Source organism: Palaemon carinicauda, chromosome 15, assembly GCF_036898095.1.
Source record: "Palaemon carinicauda isolate YSFRI2023 chromosome 15, ASM3689809v2, whole genome shotgun sequence".
NCBI lineage: Eukaryota > Metazoa > Arthropoda > Malacostraca > Decapoda > Palaemonidae > Palaemon > Palaemon carinicauda.
Genome location: NC_090739.1, coordinates 99358824 through 99377402, shown reverse-complemented (window position 1 = coordinate 99377402; position 18579 = coordinate 99358824). Strand labels below are relative to the sequence as shown.

At 37.0% G+C, this 18579-nt stretch overlaps 1 protein-coding gene across 2 annotated transcripts in view; it reads left to right on the top strand.

Annotated features, from left to right (window-relative positions):
• The first annotated feature begins 1023 nt into the window (after positions 1-1023).
• The window catches only part of LOC137654347 (putative ammonium transporter 3), a 115380-nt gene continuing 97824 nt past the window's right edge, over positions 1024-18579 (top strand). Inside the window, exons 1-4 of one of the 2 annotated variants that reach the window (XM_068387963.1) lie at positions 1024-1177; positions 1292-1368; positions 12761-12945; positions 13388-13667. In XM_068387963.1, coding sequence (XP_068244064.1) covers positions 1322-1368; positions 12761-12945; positions 13388-13667 — 512 coding nt within the window. In that variant the 5' untranslated portion in view covers positions 1024-1177; positions 1292-1321. The remainder of the gene's footprint in view (positions 1178-1291; positions 1369-12760; positions 12946-13387; positions 13668-18579) is intronic. The other variant, XM_068387964.1, reaches the window with a different exon arrangement.

Here is an 18579-nt window from a genome sequence, read left to right as displayed (position 1 = left end):
TCCTCATGCCACACTTCACCCTGTTACACAAGCGTGGGCATGTGCTCACGTTTGTCATTTGATAAGATGGATACCTGTGTTTACAATGGTTCCATTAAAAAAAAAAAAAAAAAAAAAAGGAAAAAGAAAAAATCAGCTGTTGGTGCCGTGAGCATTTTTTATTAAGGATTAGAAAAGAATTTCATAAAACCTTCTGGTCACTGAAGATATATAGAGACGAAAAAGAGTTCTAATCATTTAAGAAGGTTTTAGAGGAATATTCATTAGAAAACCAACTAGGAAAGGTGCTATACCTAGTTTAACTAAAATTAGAGGTTGTAGAAAGGGCAGCTGTCAAGATAATCTTGTAAAACCTTCACGAGAAGACCAAATCAACTAAGAAATAGATAAATGAATAAACTAATAAATACAAACGAAAATACAAAGGTAAAGAAAATTCACCCCCCCCCCCCCCCAAAAAAAAAAAAAAACGACATTCAAAGCTACTGTATGGTACAGCCTATAATACAGGTCAAGATGCTACAGCACTGATTGTGTGTTCGTTACCCGGACGAAGCAAGTAACTGTGGCATTAAAATAACCCAATAACCTTTTATCATTAAGGATTATAACAATTATGATAATGATATTATTCATCGTCATCATTTCCTCCTACGCCTATTGATTTTAATGATTACTATTAATATTTTCATTATCAATATTACAATGATGATTATGATATGAAACCATAATAATAATAATTATAATAATAATAATAATAATAATAATAATTATCATTATTACAATTATTCTATTTCTATATTTCTATTATTATCATTATTATGATATCTTGAAAATCTCATGGTAACGCAAATCTTTTGATGAACGAAATCCTACGATCTGTTTTCTATCCATTGAGATTGCGTATTTTTTCCATCAATATTGTTTATAGAAAATAAATCCTAAATATCGTATCTTGAGGACTTATCCAGTTCCAGAACTACTAAAATACCAAATGTCTTGCGCGTAACGGTCCAGCACCATTTGCGCCCCGAAACTTATAGATTTGTCCGTTGCCTGTGATCCAACGCCGAAGGTCCAGTCTCTGGTCACAGCAAGTGAACCAGGGCAGTGTGTCTTTGTGATTTGTCGTGTTAGGTGCCGTTCCTTCGTCATTGCTCTCGTTCCTGAAAAATGTGTAGGCATTAACGTTTTTTCTCTCAACGCAAGAAAAACATTTGACAGAAATGTTCATGATACTATTTACTCTACCTTTCACTATTCATTCTTTTCTTCAAATGCAATATGACAGGGGAGAAATCGAATAAAACTACATTGAATAATGATCCTGAAAAGTTTTAAACAGCTTATCAGGGACACGAGTCATAGGTAAGGGGCTGTGTATGTACAGTTATAGTTTGATAATACCTTTGTGTAGATTGCAAGCTGTGATTGTCCATGAAATCAAATTTTATTCCTTTAATTTCCTTAACCAAAAACATTTAACTGTATGTTGTTGTTTTTTCATTTATCTACACAATTTAGATGTGGCAAATGTGTTTACTTTTCCTAAAACTTTAAAGGGGTTCTACAAAATATTTTCATAAGGGAATGAAGAAATTATTCAATGAACATAGATCAATCAATTATAAAATAGCGAAACTGAATTTCTTTTCAATGTCATTCATTACAAAACAGATTTTGTCATATAATATGCTTTTATCTTTACCACTTCTTGCGTCTTCCCTTTTCTTTTTCATTTTAATCTATCTAACATTCACTCTCACCTTTCTTCTCTTGTAAACATAAAAAAGAGGCGCCATAATTCTTTTTCACTCACTAGTTGTATGTTAGCTGCAAATATCAACCACTCATCACTACTTTCATGAAACCTTTTCTAATGTCGCAGAGTTTCATTACCATACCCTGTCCTTCGCATTGCTCTTTTTTTAATATATATTGCCACATGAACAAGAATTGTATTCATGATACTAAATTATAGGAATATACCACCCCTTGACTCAGAGATACACTTTTATACCAAAGCAGGTATTATAGCGTTTACATAACCTTCCAAAACTCCTCACCTATCTCCACTTGCATTTTTTACATATAATCCCAAAGCTTTCACTATTTTTTTTTTTAATGGTCCATTCAGCATTTTCCTCGTCAAATTCTGTATGAAAACATTACCATACGTCTCCCCCATATATACAGTACTATGGCTCATTATAGACTATAGGCCTTAAAACATTCTCCATGACTTTATCCTTTGTACATGCAGATAGTTATCCTCAATACCCAGTCCTTTAAAACATTCCTTTCATTCAGACAAATCATATACTCACTGGGTAATCCCTCAAATACGATATCACCATCAAGTTAGTGTCTCTCCATATATTTTAGAATCTTCACAATCTTCATCCTAAACAGTCACTTTACTTCCATAAGCATCTTCAAGTCTTCCTTATTCTACTTCTTGTGCGATACATCAGTCAGCTCTGTCCCTCTTCCACCCTCAACATTCAACAAAACTTGGAAATACAAATTCCACAAATAGAGGGACGTCCCACAGGGGTTCTCAAATAGAGTCAGGATGTCTGCGAAGCGGTTTTAGGGGATTGCGAGAGGGTCACTTAGTTTTGAAATTTTGTTGTGGGTTTCGGGTATTTAGGATACATTGTATGACCAGTAACCCTTGGATTTATTCACCTTGTTTTCTAATGATAATAAAATATTCTGTTGGCGTGTCGATGAAGCATTTAATGTATTTGCCACTGGTGTGAACTTCATTAAAGGAGACACATTCAACTCCTGTCTGTTTGCTGAGTTATGTGAAAAGAACAATTCCGAATTCGAAACTCTTTTGTTGCACTCACACTGGAGATCCCTTTCAAAAAGGAAAGTATTAAAGATAGTTAACATACAGTGAAAAGAAGTACACGCATTTCTGTCTAACGCTAATCTAGAAATGCACGAGAAAAAACTTTCAAGTTACTCTTTTTTTGATGGGCATATAATTGTTATTTATTTTGTACTGTAATACTCTATGCGCTACGGGTATTACGAGTAATGTTGCACAGTATTACATATATAAAACATGTTTTAGCATAGTTTATAAGTGTAGTAGCGTATGTTATGAATGATTTAGTCATTTATTAATTATCTCAAAGTAAGGATGTGATTCTTCTTACTGTTGTATTGCAGTAGAATCCAGTCTTTTTAAGAGTAATGGCCATTTGTTATTTTTGTATTGTTGCGCACGAGTTTTTTTTACATATTCTCACTCTAAAGTCACAAGTCAGAGATTAGAGCTGTAATGTAAGCTTTAAGCATTAAACCTATTTTAATAAGAAGTCTCTAATGAAGTCCCACCCAGACGAGTGAGCGAAGTTGCTGGGATAAAAGGATTCATTCTCAACTGATGAACTATTATTATTCTACGTGAGTGAGCTGATACTAAGTAATGATGATGTGGTACACACATCAATAATTTTAGTAGAATTTTTTTAATTCGGTCCGGTCAGCGTAGCGCTACAAGAAAAAGAGACCGTCGTGGTCCACTGTCATGAAAAAGACTGCATTTAAAATGAAGCTTTGTATTATAGCATTTGAATTTATATAACAAGAATTGTGTTGCATTCCACATCAAAACACATTTCTTTATAAAAGTTAACTTTATGTCGATAACGTTTCAATTCTTGGAGCAAAATGTTTTCGGTACTTCTCTTCAGCAACCTGTTTGTAATCTCTATCGAGGTTGCAAAACATATTTTTCATGAAATGTGATACAAAGATTGTTATAATGTGCAAACTTTTTTTGCAACCCACTATGAGTGCGAAATTGGGTTTTCCACTCTACTTACCATCAAAGCATAAGTCCAAAACAGACTGAAAGGGGCTTATGACCTTAGACTTGCATTATCCGAAACACAGCCGATCGTAGAACTTTTGAGTCTAGCAAGAGTACCCATCCCATTGAACTGTAGTGTAAATTCAACAATTGAGATTTGTCATTTTTCTTTTTTTTTCTTTTTTGGTAATAGATAATTGACTATCAAATCAAACAAATTATGTCAATTGCCCTTTAATTTCATAAGGGACTGCACATGATAGAAAAAAAAAATAGTAAGGAGGCTACGACCTACAAATTATCATAACCTTTAAGAATCATTGATTTCATTAGTGTTTTCCATAGACAGTCTCTTTTCTTTTTATTATTATATAACTCATTAGCCTTTAGATTTCAATAGGCAGTCTCTTTTCTTTAATATTTCTTTTTATTATTGCATAACTCATCAGACTTTATTTACATTTACTTCTCTCTTGATTTTTTTCCTCTTAAATAATTATTCAGTTTCAACGAAACAATTTCATTAAAACCTTTTTCCCCTATTACCATGTCCCTGGCTACCTTTTTAGTATGTGTTTACCTGTAAAAGGTCTTCCCTGCTGTCCTGCAATAGTTTTCCTAAAAGTTTCCTTTTCCGTACAAGCATTCTAATTTTATCACATCAGGAGTTTCTGTTTTCTCTCCCTATGCTCCTACATGTAAAAATGTTTCCTTATGACCTACTAATTCCACCCTTTGACACTAACTACACCCATATCTGTTCCTTGCAATACAGCACCAGTTAGCTGAGTATTTATTCGTACCTTCTTCCTGCTCATGCTGATTTATTTTTCCTGATATCCCTCGTATTAATGATTATTAGAGCGACATTCCGAACAATTATGTTTTAGTCAAAACTACCTTATATTCTCCCTTTTACCTAGCCCACCCTGTTTTTAATTCAATACATTATTGTTTTATACTATTACAGTCTTATAATCTTTAATATTCGCAAGACATGAATAATCTCCGATGAATAACTATGAAATCATAACTATCATGACTCTTCCAGAACATACAGTATTTCCATAAGGCTTTCTATCTTAATTCAGTCCATGCAGTTGAATCGTAATTATTTCCCATTGCTACACCTTTGTATCTGGATCCTCCATCACAACCTCCTTGGCTTTTCTAAGTACGATTTAGATTCATACATTTCACATACTTTGTCTTTATGTACTTTTATACATTTTCAAACGATGTGCCCCTAATATAACAGCTTTTTTATCTAATGTACTCAATTTCAGCTATACAAACACTGGTTTAACATACCCATTTTCGCACACACCAAACGATATTATAACTCAACTACAACTACTTTTACTATTGCTATTACTATTATCAGTCCTTTGTTATTCCCCTGGATTTCCACTTTGCTTTTGCTAATTCCTACAGCTCTGTCTCCTTAGAAGGGAAGGAATTAGGACGTTTTGTGCAGAGTACTATATATCCTTTGTGCTCAACTTTCTAGAGTTTCGTTGACAAAAATCCGTACAGTTTTGGAGAGTATTTGACATTGGTGGCAATTGTTTTGTAACTGGGTTGCGTCTAATTGCAAATTTCCTATTTTAGAAATGTAACTCTTATAGATAAATCCCAATTTATCATGTGGGTAATTGCCTGTGGATTACTTGATGATTTATAAACGCACATTATGTCTTCATGAGTCGCTAATAATGAATATACGTAGTTAATAAACGTATCCTAAATTTTAACTAAGGCATAAGTGTATTCATTCCCATGCCTAGTTTTGATAAGACGTACATATAACTTTTTACCATATCATGTATTTGTCTCCTCTCTGCCTCAACCTTGCTCATATCAATATCCGCTCCTTAATGTTTCATGCTCTCCTTAAGATAAAACACTTAATCTGGAGTCACAGACCCCATAACCTGTCTTTTGGGGACTTTCTCTTTATGAAGAGGATTCTGTTATTTCAGTCCGTAATCCTATTGAGGTCTTGGAATTATCAACACTGCGCCTTGGGGCTTGTTATTGTAAACCATAAGGTAATCGGATTTTTGTTATTATTATTATTTTTATTATTATCATTATTATTATTATTATTACCCTACACCCATCAAGTTGTGGTAAGGATATTATTTTTGGAAGAATTGTTTGTCTATGTGTGTCTTTGTGTTTGTCTGTTTCTTTGTCAGCAAATTTACGGAAAAACTACTCGACCTATTTACTGGAAATTTTCTGGAGTGATGCTCCATGACACAGTGATAACAAAAACGATGCTAAATAGAAATCATTACACGTTCTTTTTCAACTTGATCCAACAAATATACAACAAACTTATCTGTGCGCATATTTTTATATTCACCGACAACTTTTAACGACAATCTTCTTGACGCAATAGAAAATAAAATGGAAAATGGTGTAATATTCTTGCTATATTTACATTATTCACTTTAACCTAATGCCAAAGAAATCTAAGGAAAATCAAATGGTGAGCTCATGGTATCAATATGAAAACATCTGCTCCACAATTTTTCTAATGCTAGCCTTTACTGAAATACAAACGGATACTTTAGTTAGATCATTTCTCCAAGTCTAATAATGAAAGATTTTTCATATACTTATGTATTTATGTATATAGTTATATGTCGAATATCGTGGTTACTTATTCTTGTATAGGAAATATTAGAAATTTTAATGATTCTTTATAAATCAGAGAAATAGCCTTTGCTGATGCAGCTTTGTCAAATGTAAAAGTCAGGATTTGATGATAAAGACTTTCAAAAAAATTTTCTTTGGCTCACTACAGATGACGGCTACGGCGCATCAAAATAACATTGCATGACCAAAGGCGAGAACAATTCGACCATAATTTGAGAACAAAACCGTCAAAATTGAAGCGGCTTTGTTTTTCAACCAAAGTTTACCTTTAACCCAGATCAAAGTTAAGCAATGAATCTTCATAAAAGTTCTGCACACCAAAGAATATTTTTCTTAAGTACATGGATTCTTTTGTTTTTTAATCATAAGCCATTTTTATTCAGGCCTTATTTATATTCATAGAACTTGTCATGTAAACTTTTTTTTATTATATTATTCTACTTCCTTTCCTCACTGGGCTATTTTCCCTTTTGACGATTGTAACTACATATCCAAACAGAAACAAAGTAATACATACATTTTTTTGTTTGATTGTTCATTATATTTTAATGGGATTGGTGTCCTTATGTTATCACTAAACACAAATATTGCTAAAAAAATCACGAAAAACGCTATTGCTTTAGTGATAAAATATATCTTTTTTGTTTTGCATATTGCTCCATTGCATTTATTCTTCTAGGGCAATCCGGTATCATCATATCATTTTAGAAAATACTTTGAAAATCGGATGAATACCTTATTTTGTTAGTAGTTGTCTAAAAGATTCATTTGCATGACATGTATTTTCTACAGGTGATTTCCTCTATTCGTTGTTTTTTATGTAGTTTTAGCAAATTCAAATATATAATATGGAACGAATTTTTGTTTCAAAGTTTGCCTTGTTTCTGGCCCCATAAAGGAGTGTTTTCATTCATCTTAGATCCACCCTAACCTAACCATATATACATATATATATATATATATATATATATATATATGTATATATATATATATATATATAAATATATACATATATATATATATATATATATATATATATATATATATATATATATATATATATATATATATATATATATATATATATACATATATATATAAATATATATATATATATATATATATATATATATATATATATATATATATACATATATATATATATATATATAAATATATATATATATATATATATATATATATATATATATTATAAGGAAAAAATGATTCCATTGTTTCGGTACGTGTCATCTGAGAATAAAAAATGACTGACACTAGCGTTAATGGACATAAGTATAGTTTGATACAATAATAGAGAAATTACGATAAAACACTCAGATTTATTAGACTTTGAGTGTGATGCACTGGAATAACTCATGAACTATCTCATTGGATAATCTGCAAAGTCCATGAAAATCAAAATAGCAAATCTATCCTAAAGACTGTCAATTAGTAAGTGTTTAAATTATTTAGTATATAAATCACAGAACCAGTAATATCCTTTGTATGGGGAACATAAGGAAGAACATAAGTATTTCTATGAACATAAAATAAAAGGAATCAAACTGTTGCTATAATATTCAAGACTGCTCAATTTCTATTTTCTTGAACCAAACTTTCCGCTTACAGATCATCAATGTGAATTCTAAAAGGCAATATCTACCGACAGTCATTCTTCCTATCTCACAGGTTGTTTTTCTTTGAGAGACTTCAAGGAAAATCTTCTCAGTGTTTTTAACATTTCGAACATGGGTGATTGTCTATCGTAAAGCTCAGTCCTGCTTATAGCTTCACTCCTTCCACTAAATCTATTCTTAAGTTTTATGCTATTTATCTACCTCTGTTTATGTCGCCAATGAAACATTATCTCCTTCCCATCTCCAGTGGTGTTCCTCAGTCAGCGTCATGTTTTTCCATTTATTCTTTTCCTTCTCTTTATCAATGACCTGCTGTGTTTATCTTCTCTTATCCATACTTTTGCCAAGTATTCATAACCTTCAACACATCTTCATTTATCCATCAGATCTCTTCTATATAACGCACTCAATCTATTAACTCCGATCGAGGGATTTTATCCGAATATGGATCCCGTACAATTTCCAAACTCGCTGTAACTTATTTTATCGTATTCATTTTCTTCATTCCCGGACTATAAAAGTGTATTAGAATCTCATTTTATTAAAGGATAAATATTTACGAATGTGAAACAAAAGACAAAAGGGTGATGACGAGAGACGTTAAAGAGAGACCATGATTGTTTTACAAAAAGTGATATGAAAAGTCTGAGAGTAAATGGGAAACCTTTATACATAATATATACATACATATACCAAGGCACTTCCCCCAGTTTTGGGGGGTAGCCGACATCAAACAAAAGAAACAAAAAAAAAGAGGGACCTCTCCTCTCTACGTTCCTCCCAGCCTGACAAGGGACTCAACCGAGTTCGGCTGGTACGGCTAGGGTGCCACAGCCCCCCCCCCTCCCCCGTTATCCACCACAGATGAAGCTTCATAACACTGAATCCCCTACTACTGCTACCTCCGCGATCATCTAAGGCACCGGAGGAAGCAGCAGGAACTACCGGAACTGCGTCACAATCGCTCTCCATTCATTCCTGTTTCTAGCACGCACTCTTACATCTCTCACATCTATCCTCCTATCACCCAGAGCTTTCTTCACTCCATCCATCCACCCAAACCTTGGCCTCCCTCTTGTACTTCTCCCATCAACTCTTGCATTCATCACCTTCTTTAGCAGACAGCCATTTTCCATTCTCTCAACATGGCCAAACCACCTCAACACATACATATCCACTCTGGCTGCTAACTCATTTCTTACACCCGTTCTCACCCTCACCACTTCGTTCCTAACCCTATCTACTCGAGATACACCAGCCATACTCCTTAGACACTTCATCTCAAACACATTCAATTCCTGTCTCTCCTTCAATTTCATTCCTCAGAACTCTGATCCATACATCACAGTTGGTACAATCACTTTCTCATACAGAACTCTCTTTACATTCATGCTCAACCCTCTATTTTTTACTACTCCCTTAACTGCCCCCAGCACTTTGCATCCTTCATTCACTCTCTGACATACATCTGCTTCCACTTCACCATTTGCTGCAACAACAGACCTCAAGTACTTAAACTGATCCACCTCCTCAAGTAACTCTCCGTTCAACATGACATTCAACCTTGCACCACCTTCCCTTCTCGTACATCTCATAACCTTACTCTTACCCACATTAACTCTCAACTTCCTTCTCTCACACACCCTACCAAATTCTGTCACTAATCGGCCAAGCTTCTCTTTCGCGTCTACAACAGGGCTGGGGAGTTGGGACTCTGAACATCCGACTCCGACTCCGACTCCAACTCCTATAATTTTTTAGAACCGACTCCGACTCCGACTCCGACCCCGACTCCGACTCCGACTCCAATTTAAAAAAATAAGAATAATTAAATATTTCTATATAATTTTCTTATTTTATGTTGCCTATTAGTCAAAACAGCATTTAATCATTACTAGCCTATTAGCCTAGTAAGTAATTGTTTTATTGAAAACATTTCACGTAATTTCTTGTATTCAGCTTTTCCTAGGTTACACGAAACTGTAATCGAAACACCTGTTATTTCGAGATGTTTACATATGAATAATGACTTAATTCTAAGATTATTCATATACGTGCTGCATAAAACTATGAATCAATAACAACTCCTACCTTTTAAATGGCTAATGGTGATTAAATGAAGAGTTAATCATGAAATAAACTTTAATGTCCAGAGACTTGTGCGTGGAGAGAACAGCTGATCGTATGTATAATATTATTATTTTGGTTTGGCTTATGGATGAGAGATGGCAGGAGCTATATGTGTTTCCCAGTGACTGCCTTTATTCAAGAGGGTGTTAAAGAAAACGACGGGTAATATGAAACGTTTTTTGAGCGACTTTGAAAAAATGTGACTTAGGATACCAAAAGAGAATAATTCTCCAGCGCAAAAATTTCATTTCTGAGGAGTCGGAGTCGGAGTCGGTGGAATTTTACCGACTCCGACTCCGACTCTTCTAGTCCATAAATTAGCCTCGACTGCGACTCCGACTCCTCGACTCCGACTCCGACTCCGACTCCCCAGCCCTAGTCTACAACCAGTACAATATCATCCGCAAACAACAACCGATTTACCTCCCATTCATGGTTATTCTCGTCTAGCAGTTTCAATCCTCGTCCAAGCACTCGAGCATTCACCTCTCTCACCACTCCATCAACATACAAGTTAAACAACCACGGCAACATCACACATCCCTGTCTCACCCCCATTCTCACCGGAAACCAATCGCTCACTTCATTTCCTATCCTAACACATGCTTTACTACCTTTGTAAAAACTTTTCACTGCTTGCAACAACCTTCCACCAACTCCATATAACCTTATCACACTCCACATTGCTTCCCTATCAACTCTATCATACGCTTTCTCCAGATCCATAAACGCAGCACATACATCCTTACCTTTGGCTAAATATTTCTCGCATATCTGCCTAACTGTAAAAATCTGATTCATACAATTCTACCTCTTCTAAAACCACCCTGTACTTCTAAGACTGCATTCGATGTTTTACCCTTAATCCTCTTAAACAGTACTTTACCATACACTTTTCCAACTACACTTAACAAACTAATACCCCTTGAATTACAACACTCATGCACATCTCCCTTAACCTTATATAGTGGTACAATACATCCACAAACCTAATCTACTGGTGCCATTGACAACACAAAACACATATTAAACAATCTCACCAACCATTCAAGTACAGTCACACCCCCTTCCTTCAACATCTCAGCTCTCACACCATCCATACTAGATGTTTTTCCTACTCTCGTTTCATCTAGTGCTCTCACTTCCTCTCTTGTAATCTCTCTCTCATTCTCATCTCCCATCACCGACACCTCAACACCTACAACAGTAATTATATTTGCCTCCTTATTATCCTTAACATTCAGTAAACTTTCAAAATGTTCCGCCCACCTTTTTCTTGCCTCCTCTCCTTTTAACAACCTTCTATTTCCATCTTTCACTGTCTCTTTAATTCTTGAGCCAGCCTTCCTTAGTCTCTTGACTTCTTTCCAAAACTTCTTCCTATTCTCTTCATATGAATGACCCAATCCATGACCTCACCTCAGGTCAGCTGCCCTCTTTGCCTCACTTACCGTGAGCATTACTTCCACATTTTTCTCTCTATACTTTTCATACTTCTCTACACTATTACTCTGCAGCCATTCTTCAAAAGCCCTTTTTTTTTCTTCCACTTTTACCTTCACTCCTTCATTCTACCATTCACTGCCCTTCCTCATGCTGCCTCCAACAAACTTCTTGCCACACACATCACTTGAAATCCCAACAAAATTTTCTTTTACTAGCTTCCACTCCTCCTCTAAATTACCAGTTTCTTTTACTTTCACTTCGTCATATGCCATTTTCAACCTTTCCTGATATTTACTTTTTACCCCCAGTTTTATTAGCTCTTCAACCCTCACTAGCTCCCTTTTACATCCACCTGCTCTATTCCCCCACTCTTTTGCTACAACTAATTTTCCTTCCACCAAAAAATGATCAGACATACCGTTAGCCATACCCCTAAACACGTGCACGTCTTTCAATCTTCCAAATATTCATTTAGTTATCAAAACATAATCCATTAATGCCCTTTCTACCACTCTTCCATTTGCCACTTTTACCCATGTATACTTGTTTTTATCTTTCTTTTTGAAAAAGCTAGAACTTATCACCATCTCTTGCTCAACGCACATATCTACCAGTCTGTCACCACTCTCCTTTATAACACACAGAAACTTTATCGAAGAATTAAAAGAGAAGTAGCGTAGAGGATTATAAGAATTTCACTGCGAATGGTATTTTTCACAGCATTTAAATGTGTTTCTGGAGATAGTCGCGTACAAGTTTGGTTACCTTCGCGTGAATGTGAATGGTTTGGAATAAAATTATATCCTGACATTTCTTCAGTGGCGATCTTATATTTTTGTAGTTGGTGTAATGGAAAAGAAATTGCCAATGTTCACTGACTATGAGGGTAATGTCGGTTCGTACAAGAGAGGAAAGGTGTTAGAATCAAGTAACTTATTAATCAGGGAACAAAATGGAGTTTATCTTTGTTTTCTTCACTATTTGTTTTATGTAATCACTTCTCTCCCTACAAAAAATGTACATTCCTAATCATTAACGTTATTTCCAGATTCCCTGTGTCAATGGCATTGAAATCCAATAACACTGACCTTACTATTGACCAGTTCGAAAACTTCACCCTTAATCTCGATAATCAGACCAACAATGAGGCACCTACGCAACCGCCGCCAGATTTTGGTAACGATGCCGCATGGATTCTCACTTCAACCTTCATTATCTTCACCATGCAGTCAGGTTAGAAATTCCTTTGCCTTTATAAAAAAAAGAAAAAAGTTATGAGATTGAAATTTGACAGTGGTAAAACAGAAACTGATAATCAAAACCTTTACAATATATGCATGTGATCTATGAAGTTGATCATATATCATGAAACTTCAGTGCACAATAGCATAATAAATTACACGATATTTTCCAATTATATCAGCAACAAGTCAAAAGTATCAAAAGTTTATGAGAATAAAATTATCTTTCATACAATTTCATGATATTCAATAACATTATACTATGGAGAGCTAAACAACTTATAATGCTGTTTGTTTTTGCACTTGGAGACTCTGTTGAAAGAATTACCCTCTAAAATCTTGTCTAGGATGCCTAACAATTTCTCATAAAACAAAGATGTCCAATTCTTCCTTCACCTTTTGTCTAATATTATTGTCATCGCTATTGATATCAGGATTCGGTCTACTTGAATCCGGAGCTGTCTCTATGAAGAACGAGACCAACATTATGGTGAAGAATGTTGTTGATGTTGTGCTTGGAGGAATAACTTATTGGCTCTTTGGTTATGCTCTGTCCTTTGGAGAGTCTGAGTGGACTACCCCTTTCTGTGGATGGGGAAGTTTTGCTTTGAACCCTGGAGAAGAGGCAATGGGGGAAGTTTACACTAAATTCTTCTTTCAACTATCTTTTGCAACAACTGCCACCACCATTGTGTCTGGAGCAGTAGCTGAAAGGTAAGAACTCCCTCCAAACATCATTTCACATTATTTATATCAAACATTTGCTTGCACAACGCCGATATTAACAATAAGTATAAAAAGTTTTGTTTATAGAAAAGGAAAATTTCATATATACATATATATATACATATATATATATGTATATATTTATATATATATAAATATATATATATATATATATATATATATATACATATATATATAGATAAATAGATAGATATGTGTGTGTGTGTGTGTGTGTACGCTGTGCAGAGGCGCCAGTTAGGTGATAATTGAGAGGCAAGGTGAATGCAACTAAACTTTATCAAATCGACATCGAGCTTAAATACTATGACTTACGGGCAAGAACGTCACAAAAATTCAAACAACATTAGGCATGAACTATCAAGTTTATAAAGGTTGGATTATTAATATTGCAGGAAAGAGCGAGTGATAAGATAACAATCAAAACTGTTACAGTGTAAAAGCATGTATGAAACACTAGTAGTCAATGGCTCCCCCACTAAAAATGACATATATGTGAAATAGGGCACCCTTCTCTTGCTCTTGAGAGGTGTACTTTAGGCAGGTAATCTGGCAAGAGATATGCAGATTTTTGGTGGTCAATGAAGACCCATTCTTCTTTGCCATGCATGTTAATCAAGAATGCTATCGGCATACGACTGATCACGAGGAAAGGGCCTGTTTAAGGCGGCGTTAGCGGTAGCTTGCTAGTGTCGTTACACAGGAAAATGAGCGTTGCCGAGTGCAGATCTGTTGGTATGTGTTGCTTAACTGGGGGCTTGTAAGTCTGGCGGCATGGAATAAATTTTCCCGCAATGTAACGTAGGCGATAGAGAGTGTCAGAGGAGGTTGCAGAAGGAAAAAATTCAGAAGGACGAACAACGGGTCGCTATACACCATTTCAGCTGCCGAGCCATCCAAGGCATCTTTAGGAGTGGTCCTTAACCCCACGAGGACCGACGTATTCACAGGTGGTTCTCTAATAATGTCCACAATTGACACAATTGAGAGGGGAAAGTGGTACCCATGTCAGAAATAATTTGCCAGAGATACCAAATCTCCCTATCCACCATGAGTATAAGACAGATGGACACGAGGCAAACGTTGCAGTTTCCATGGGAATGGCTTCCGGCCAACGAGTGGAGTGGCTGATGACTGTAAACAGGTAACGATGTCCTTGTGATATGTGTAGGGGCCCAACTACATTGACGTGAATATAGGCAAACCGACGGTGAGGTTGAGGAAAGGTGCCCACTCCTGAATCTGTTTGTTTATGGAGGGATGTGCAGGATGTCCTACATGCTTGGTACTCCGAATCTTTTCATTGGGCTTCTGCCAACGGGTTGTAATCTAGTCTCAGGTAATAGCGGAAAATGTGTTTTTTGACAGGGCATCGGCAAAGGGATTTATTTTCCCAGAGACGTGTTGAAGGGTAAAACTTTATTCAGCCACGACGGAGAGATGTCAGCATTTAAGGGCGGTCCAGGTATCGGACTGTCGAGTGAAGTTGTGCATCAGAGAGGCATGTGGTCCACGCAAATGACGAAAGTCATACCTTCTATTAAGTGGCGAAAGTGGCGGACAGACAAGTGCACCACCAACAATTAATGGTCGAAGGTAGAGTAAACGGATTCTACCTAGAACAGTTTTCTACTGAAGAAGGCCAATGGGCAGGTTGAGACGTTGACCACCTGCTCGAGTACTGCACCAGAAGCGACATCGCTGACATCGGTGGAGAGAAGGAAAGGTGCTTGTGGCACAGGAAAAGTGTAGAGCAGCAGCGGCTGATAGGCATTCTTTGCGTTGCAGAAGACTGCTTCTTCAAGGGGACCCCACTTCAGGTTTTTTGGCTTGCCCTTGAGAGAGGCCTAGAGGGGGGTGCCAAGAGTAGCGGCAATGGCTGGCAGGAAGCAGTGGTAATAGTTGATCATGTCCAAGAATTCTTGCAGTGCTTTGATGGTTGAGGTTGTAGAAAAGTTCTGAGTGGCTGCTACCTTCTAAGGGAAGGGGTGGACTCCTTCAGGAGTGATGCGGTGTCCCAAGAACGATACTTCGCTGGCACCAAAGGTACACTTGTTGTACAGAACTACAAGGCCCTTCTGTTGTAGGTGGTTGAGTACGATGCATAGATGACGGAGGTGTTCCTCTATGGAGGAAGAGAACACTAGTATGTCATCCACAAAACATACGCAGAAGTTGATGTCCTCTAAGATGCCATCCATGAGGCATTGAAAAGTGGCCCCAGCATTATGAAGCCCAAAACAGGAGTAATTAAAGCTGTACATACAAAAGTGGGTGGTGATGGCGGTCTTAGTGATGTCTTCTGGGTTCATGGGCACCTGATAATGCCCTCTCAGGAGGTCAAGTATGCAGAAAAACCTTCACTTTGTGCAAGTAGGAGGTCACGTCGGCAATGTTTGAGAGGAGTTAGTGATCCGATTCTGTCTTCACGTTGAGGCACCTGTAATCCTCATACGGATGCAGAGAGACATCTTTTTTTACGATGATGTGTAAGGGGGATGACCATAGGCTGTTGGCCTTTTGGCAAATGCACATTACTTCCATTTCAATGAATGTTTGTTTAGTGGCTGCCAAATGATTCGGTGGCCAGACAACTGAATCTGGCGAACACTGGGGCCCCATTGTTTTGGAAAGGTGATAAACACCATGTTTGGCAGGAATCGTGGGTATTTGACAAAGTTCTGGACGGAAAATTTCCAGGTATGACCTGAGGGGGTGGGCATAGGCGTCCGTGGATACGCTGGTATGGAGAGCGAGGTGGGAGGGGACAGGTTGGAGAGGTGTCAAGGAATATGAATCCGCGTTGACTAACCATCGGTGAGCTACATCAACCAGGAGGTGGAAATATGAAATGAAATTCCCATCGACGATTGGCAATAGACATGAGGAACTAGAAACTTCCAAATATATTTGGCACTTCCAAAAGATAATGTAAGGGTTTCATAACCGGGTATTGCAGATCCGTTGGCATCTACCCGGTGGACGTGGGCAGACTTTGTCAGACTACATCACATCCTAAAGAGTGCCCTTGGCAGAAGAGAACAGCAAACACCCGTGTCTACCAAAAATCGCACGCCCGTACATGCTTCATGTAAAAAGAAAAGATTAGTGATAGGGGAGGCCACCACCACAAGCAATAGCCTACTAAAACGTTTTTTGGCCACTGACAATCATTCGCACATTTCTTTGCAGCAGCCCCAAATTTCAACTGGTAATAGCATAACTATGAGCGTCAGTAAGTGGCTGGAGAGGTCTGCTGTTTGGGGCGTTAGCTAGGGGTGATTTATGTGGGTGGTGGGCGGCTTTGTCACTGCTCAGGCACGTCATGGGGTGGGCATATTTATCCTACCGCATTCACGTCAGATTCGGTCAATGTTGAATAGTTGTCACTTCATCAGGAGTGGAGGCGTTGATAGAGGTCTTGAAGGCAGTGAAGTGGCTGACCATAAGGGCGTCGTCTTTGTTCATCAGGTTCTTCATGTGCAAAATATTGACACCTGGTATGGCCCCGTGAACAGGTTCCAGTAGAAACCGTACCCAAATGCCACGAAGGAGGTCCTGTTTTTTTTTCCCTCTCTTGAATGGGTAACTCACTTTGTTGCAACTAGTAAGAACAAAGGCAGAGAAAAGGACGGTAGTTATTGCTTTCATCGAGTCTTCACACTTCTCTAGTCTCTGCAGTACAGTGGGAATGTGTACATATTTTCCCCCTCTATGGACATAGACCTCACAAGGACTGTTTAATCTTGCAAAGTGGAATATGCACATGAGCAGGACATCAGTGTCTACAGACTCCATAATGATGTGTTTGCATTGCAGATATTGAGCAAGTAGAATAGATGGGCCATCATTTATGTGTATACTTCTTCCTGTATCCCGCAAGAAAAACAAGTCACTGTCCTCCAATCTTTATCAATGTTTTCCATGTGTCACCTGTCTCCGCTTATTCCACCCTGATAAATCTCAATCTCTTCTGATTCAGGTACTGTTAATTCTTTCCAAGACGTGCATAAAAAGATCAGATGGCTTTTCTTCTAGGACTATATATGAAAGGCTTCTATTCAGGAATCTTTGTCTTCTTTCCAATGATATATTCCTTTTCTGTTGAGACTGCATGACCTTCCCCTCATCTCACTCTTTCATCCTGCTTCAGACTTTCAGTTGAAGGCATATCATAAAGGTCTGCAACAAAATAAAAGAGAGATGGAGCAAGTGGGACGAGGTACAATTAGTTTATTCAAATGCCCATTTGATACTCTTCAAATGTCTCACTTTGCTGCGTTTGGATATAATGAAAATTCAAAAACTAACCTGCCATGTAACAGAGACTCGCCATGGAGGAAATGTTTGTCACAGCTGGTAGCGACCCATTCCATGCCAGGGGGAAATACTCAAAACCTCATAGATTTCCAGCCATGATCACTGTACCATCCCACCCCACATACATTCCCTCCCCACATCACCCTACATGGACTAAACTCTTCTTCTCTGTTAATGGTCAATATCGAACAGAAAAACAGTAAAACAGTGATAGAAAATATCATTACGGTTTTTTGTACTAAAAACTGTCTAGACCTAATGTAATTCAGAAAAAAAAATCTATTATCAACTATAAGTAAATTAGGTATATCATTTATAAAATTTATCTATAGAGGTGTAGGTTTCTAACAGATTTTAGTGTAGTCACCCCTTTATACAAATATGCATGATTTGGAACAAGATTAGTCTAAATCTTATGCTGATTCCTATGAAGTAGTATCAAATGAAGTAATACCAAATTACAGCAATTTTGAATAGGTTATTTTTTTTTTATTGCACCTTGCTGGACATGGCAGGACAGTCTCTTAGACAGACGCATAGTGGTCATCCCTAAATAACGCCC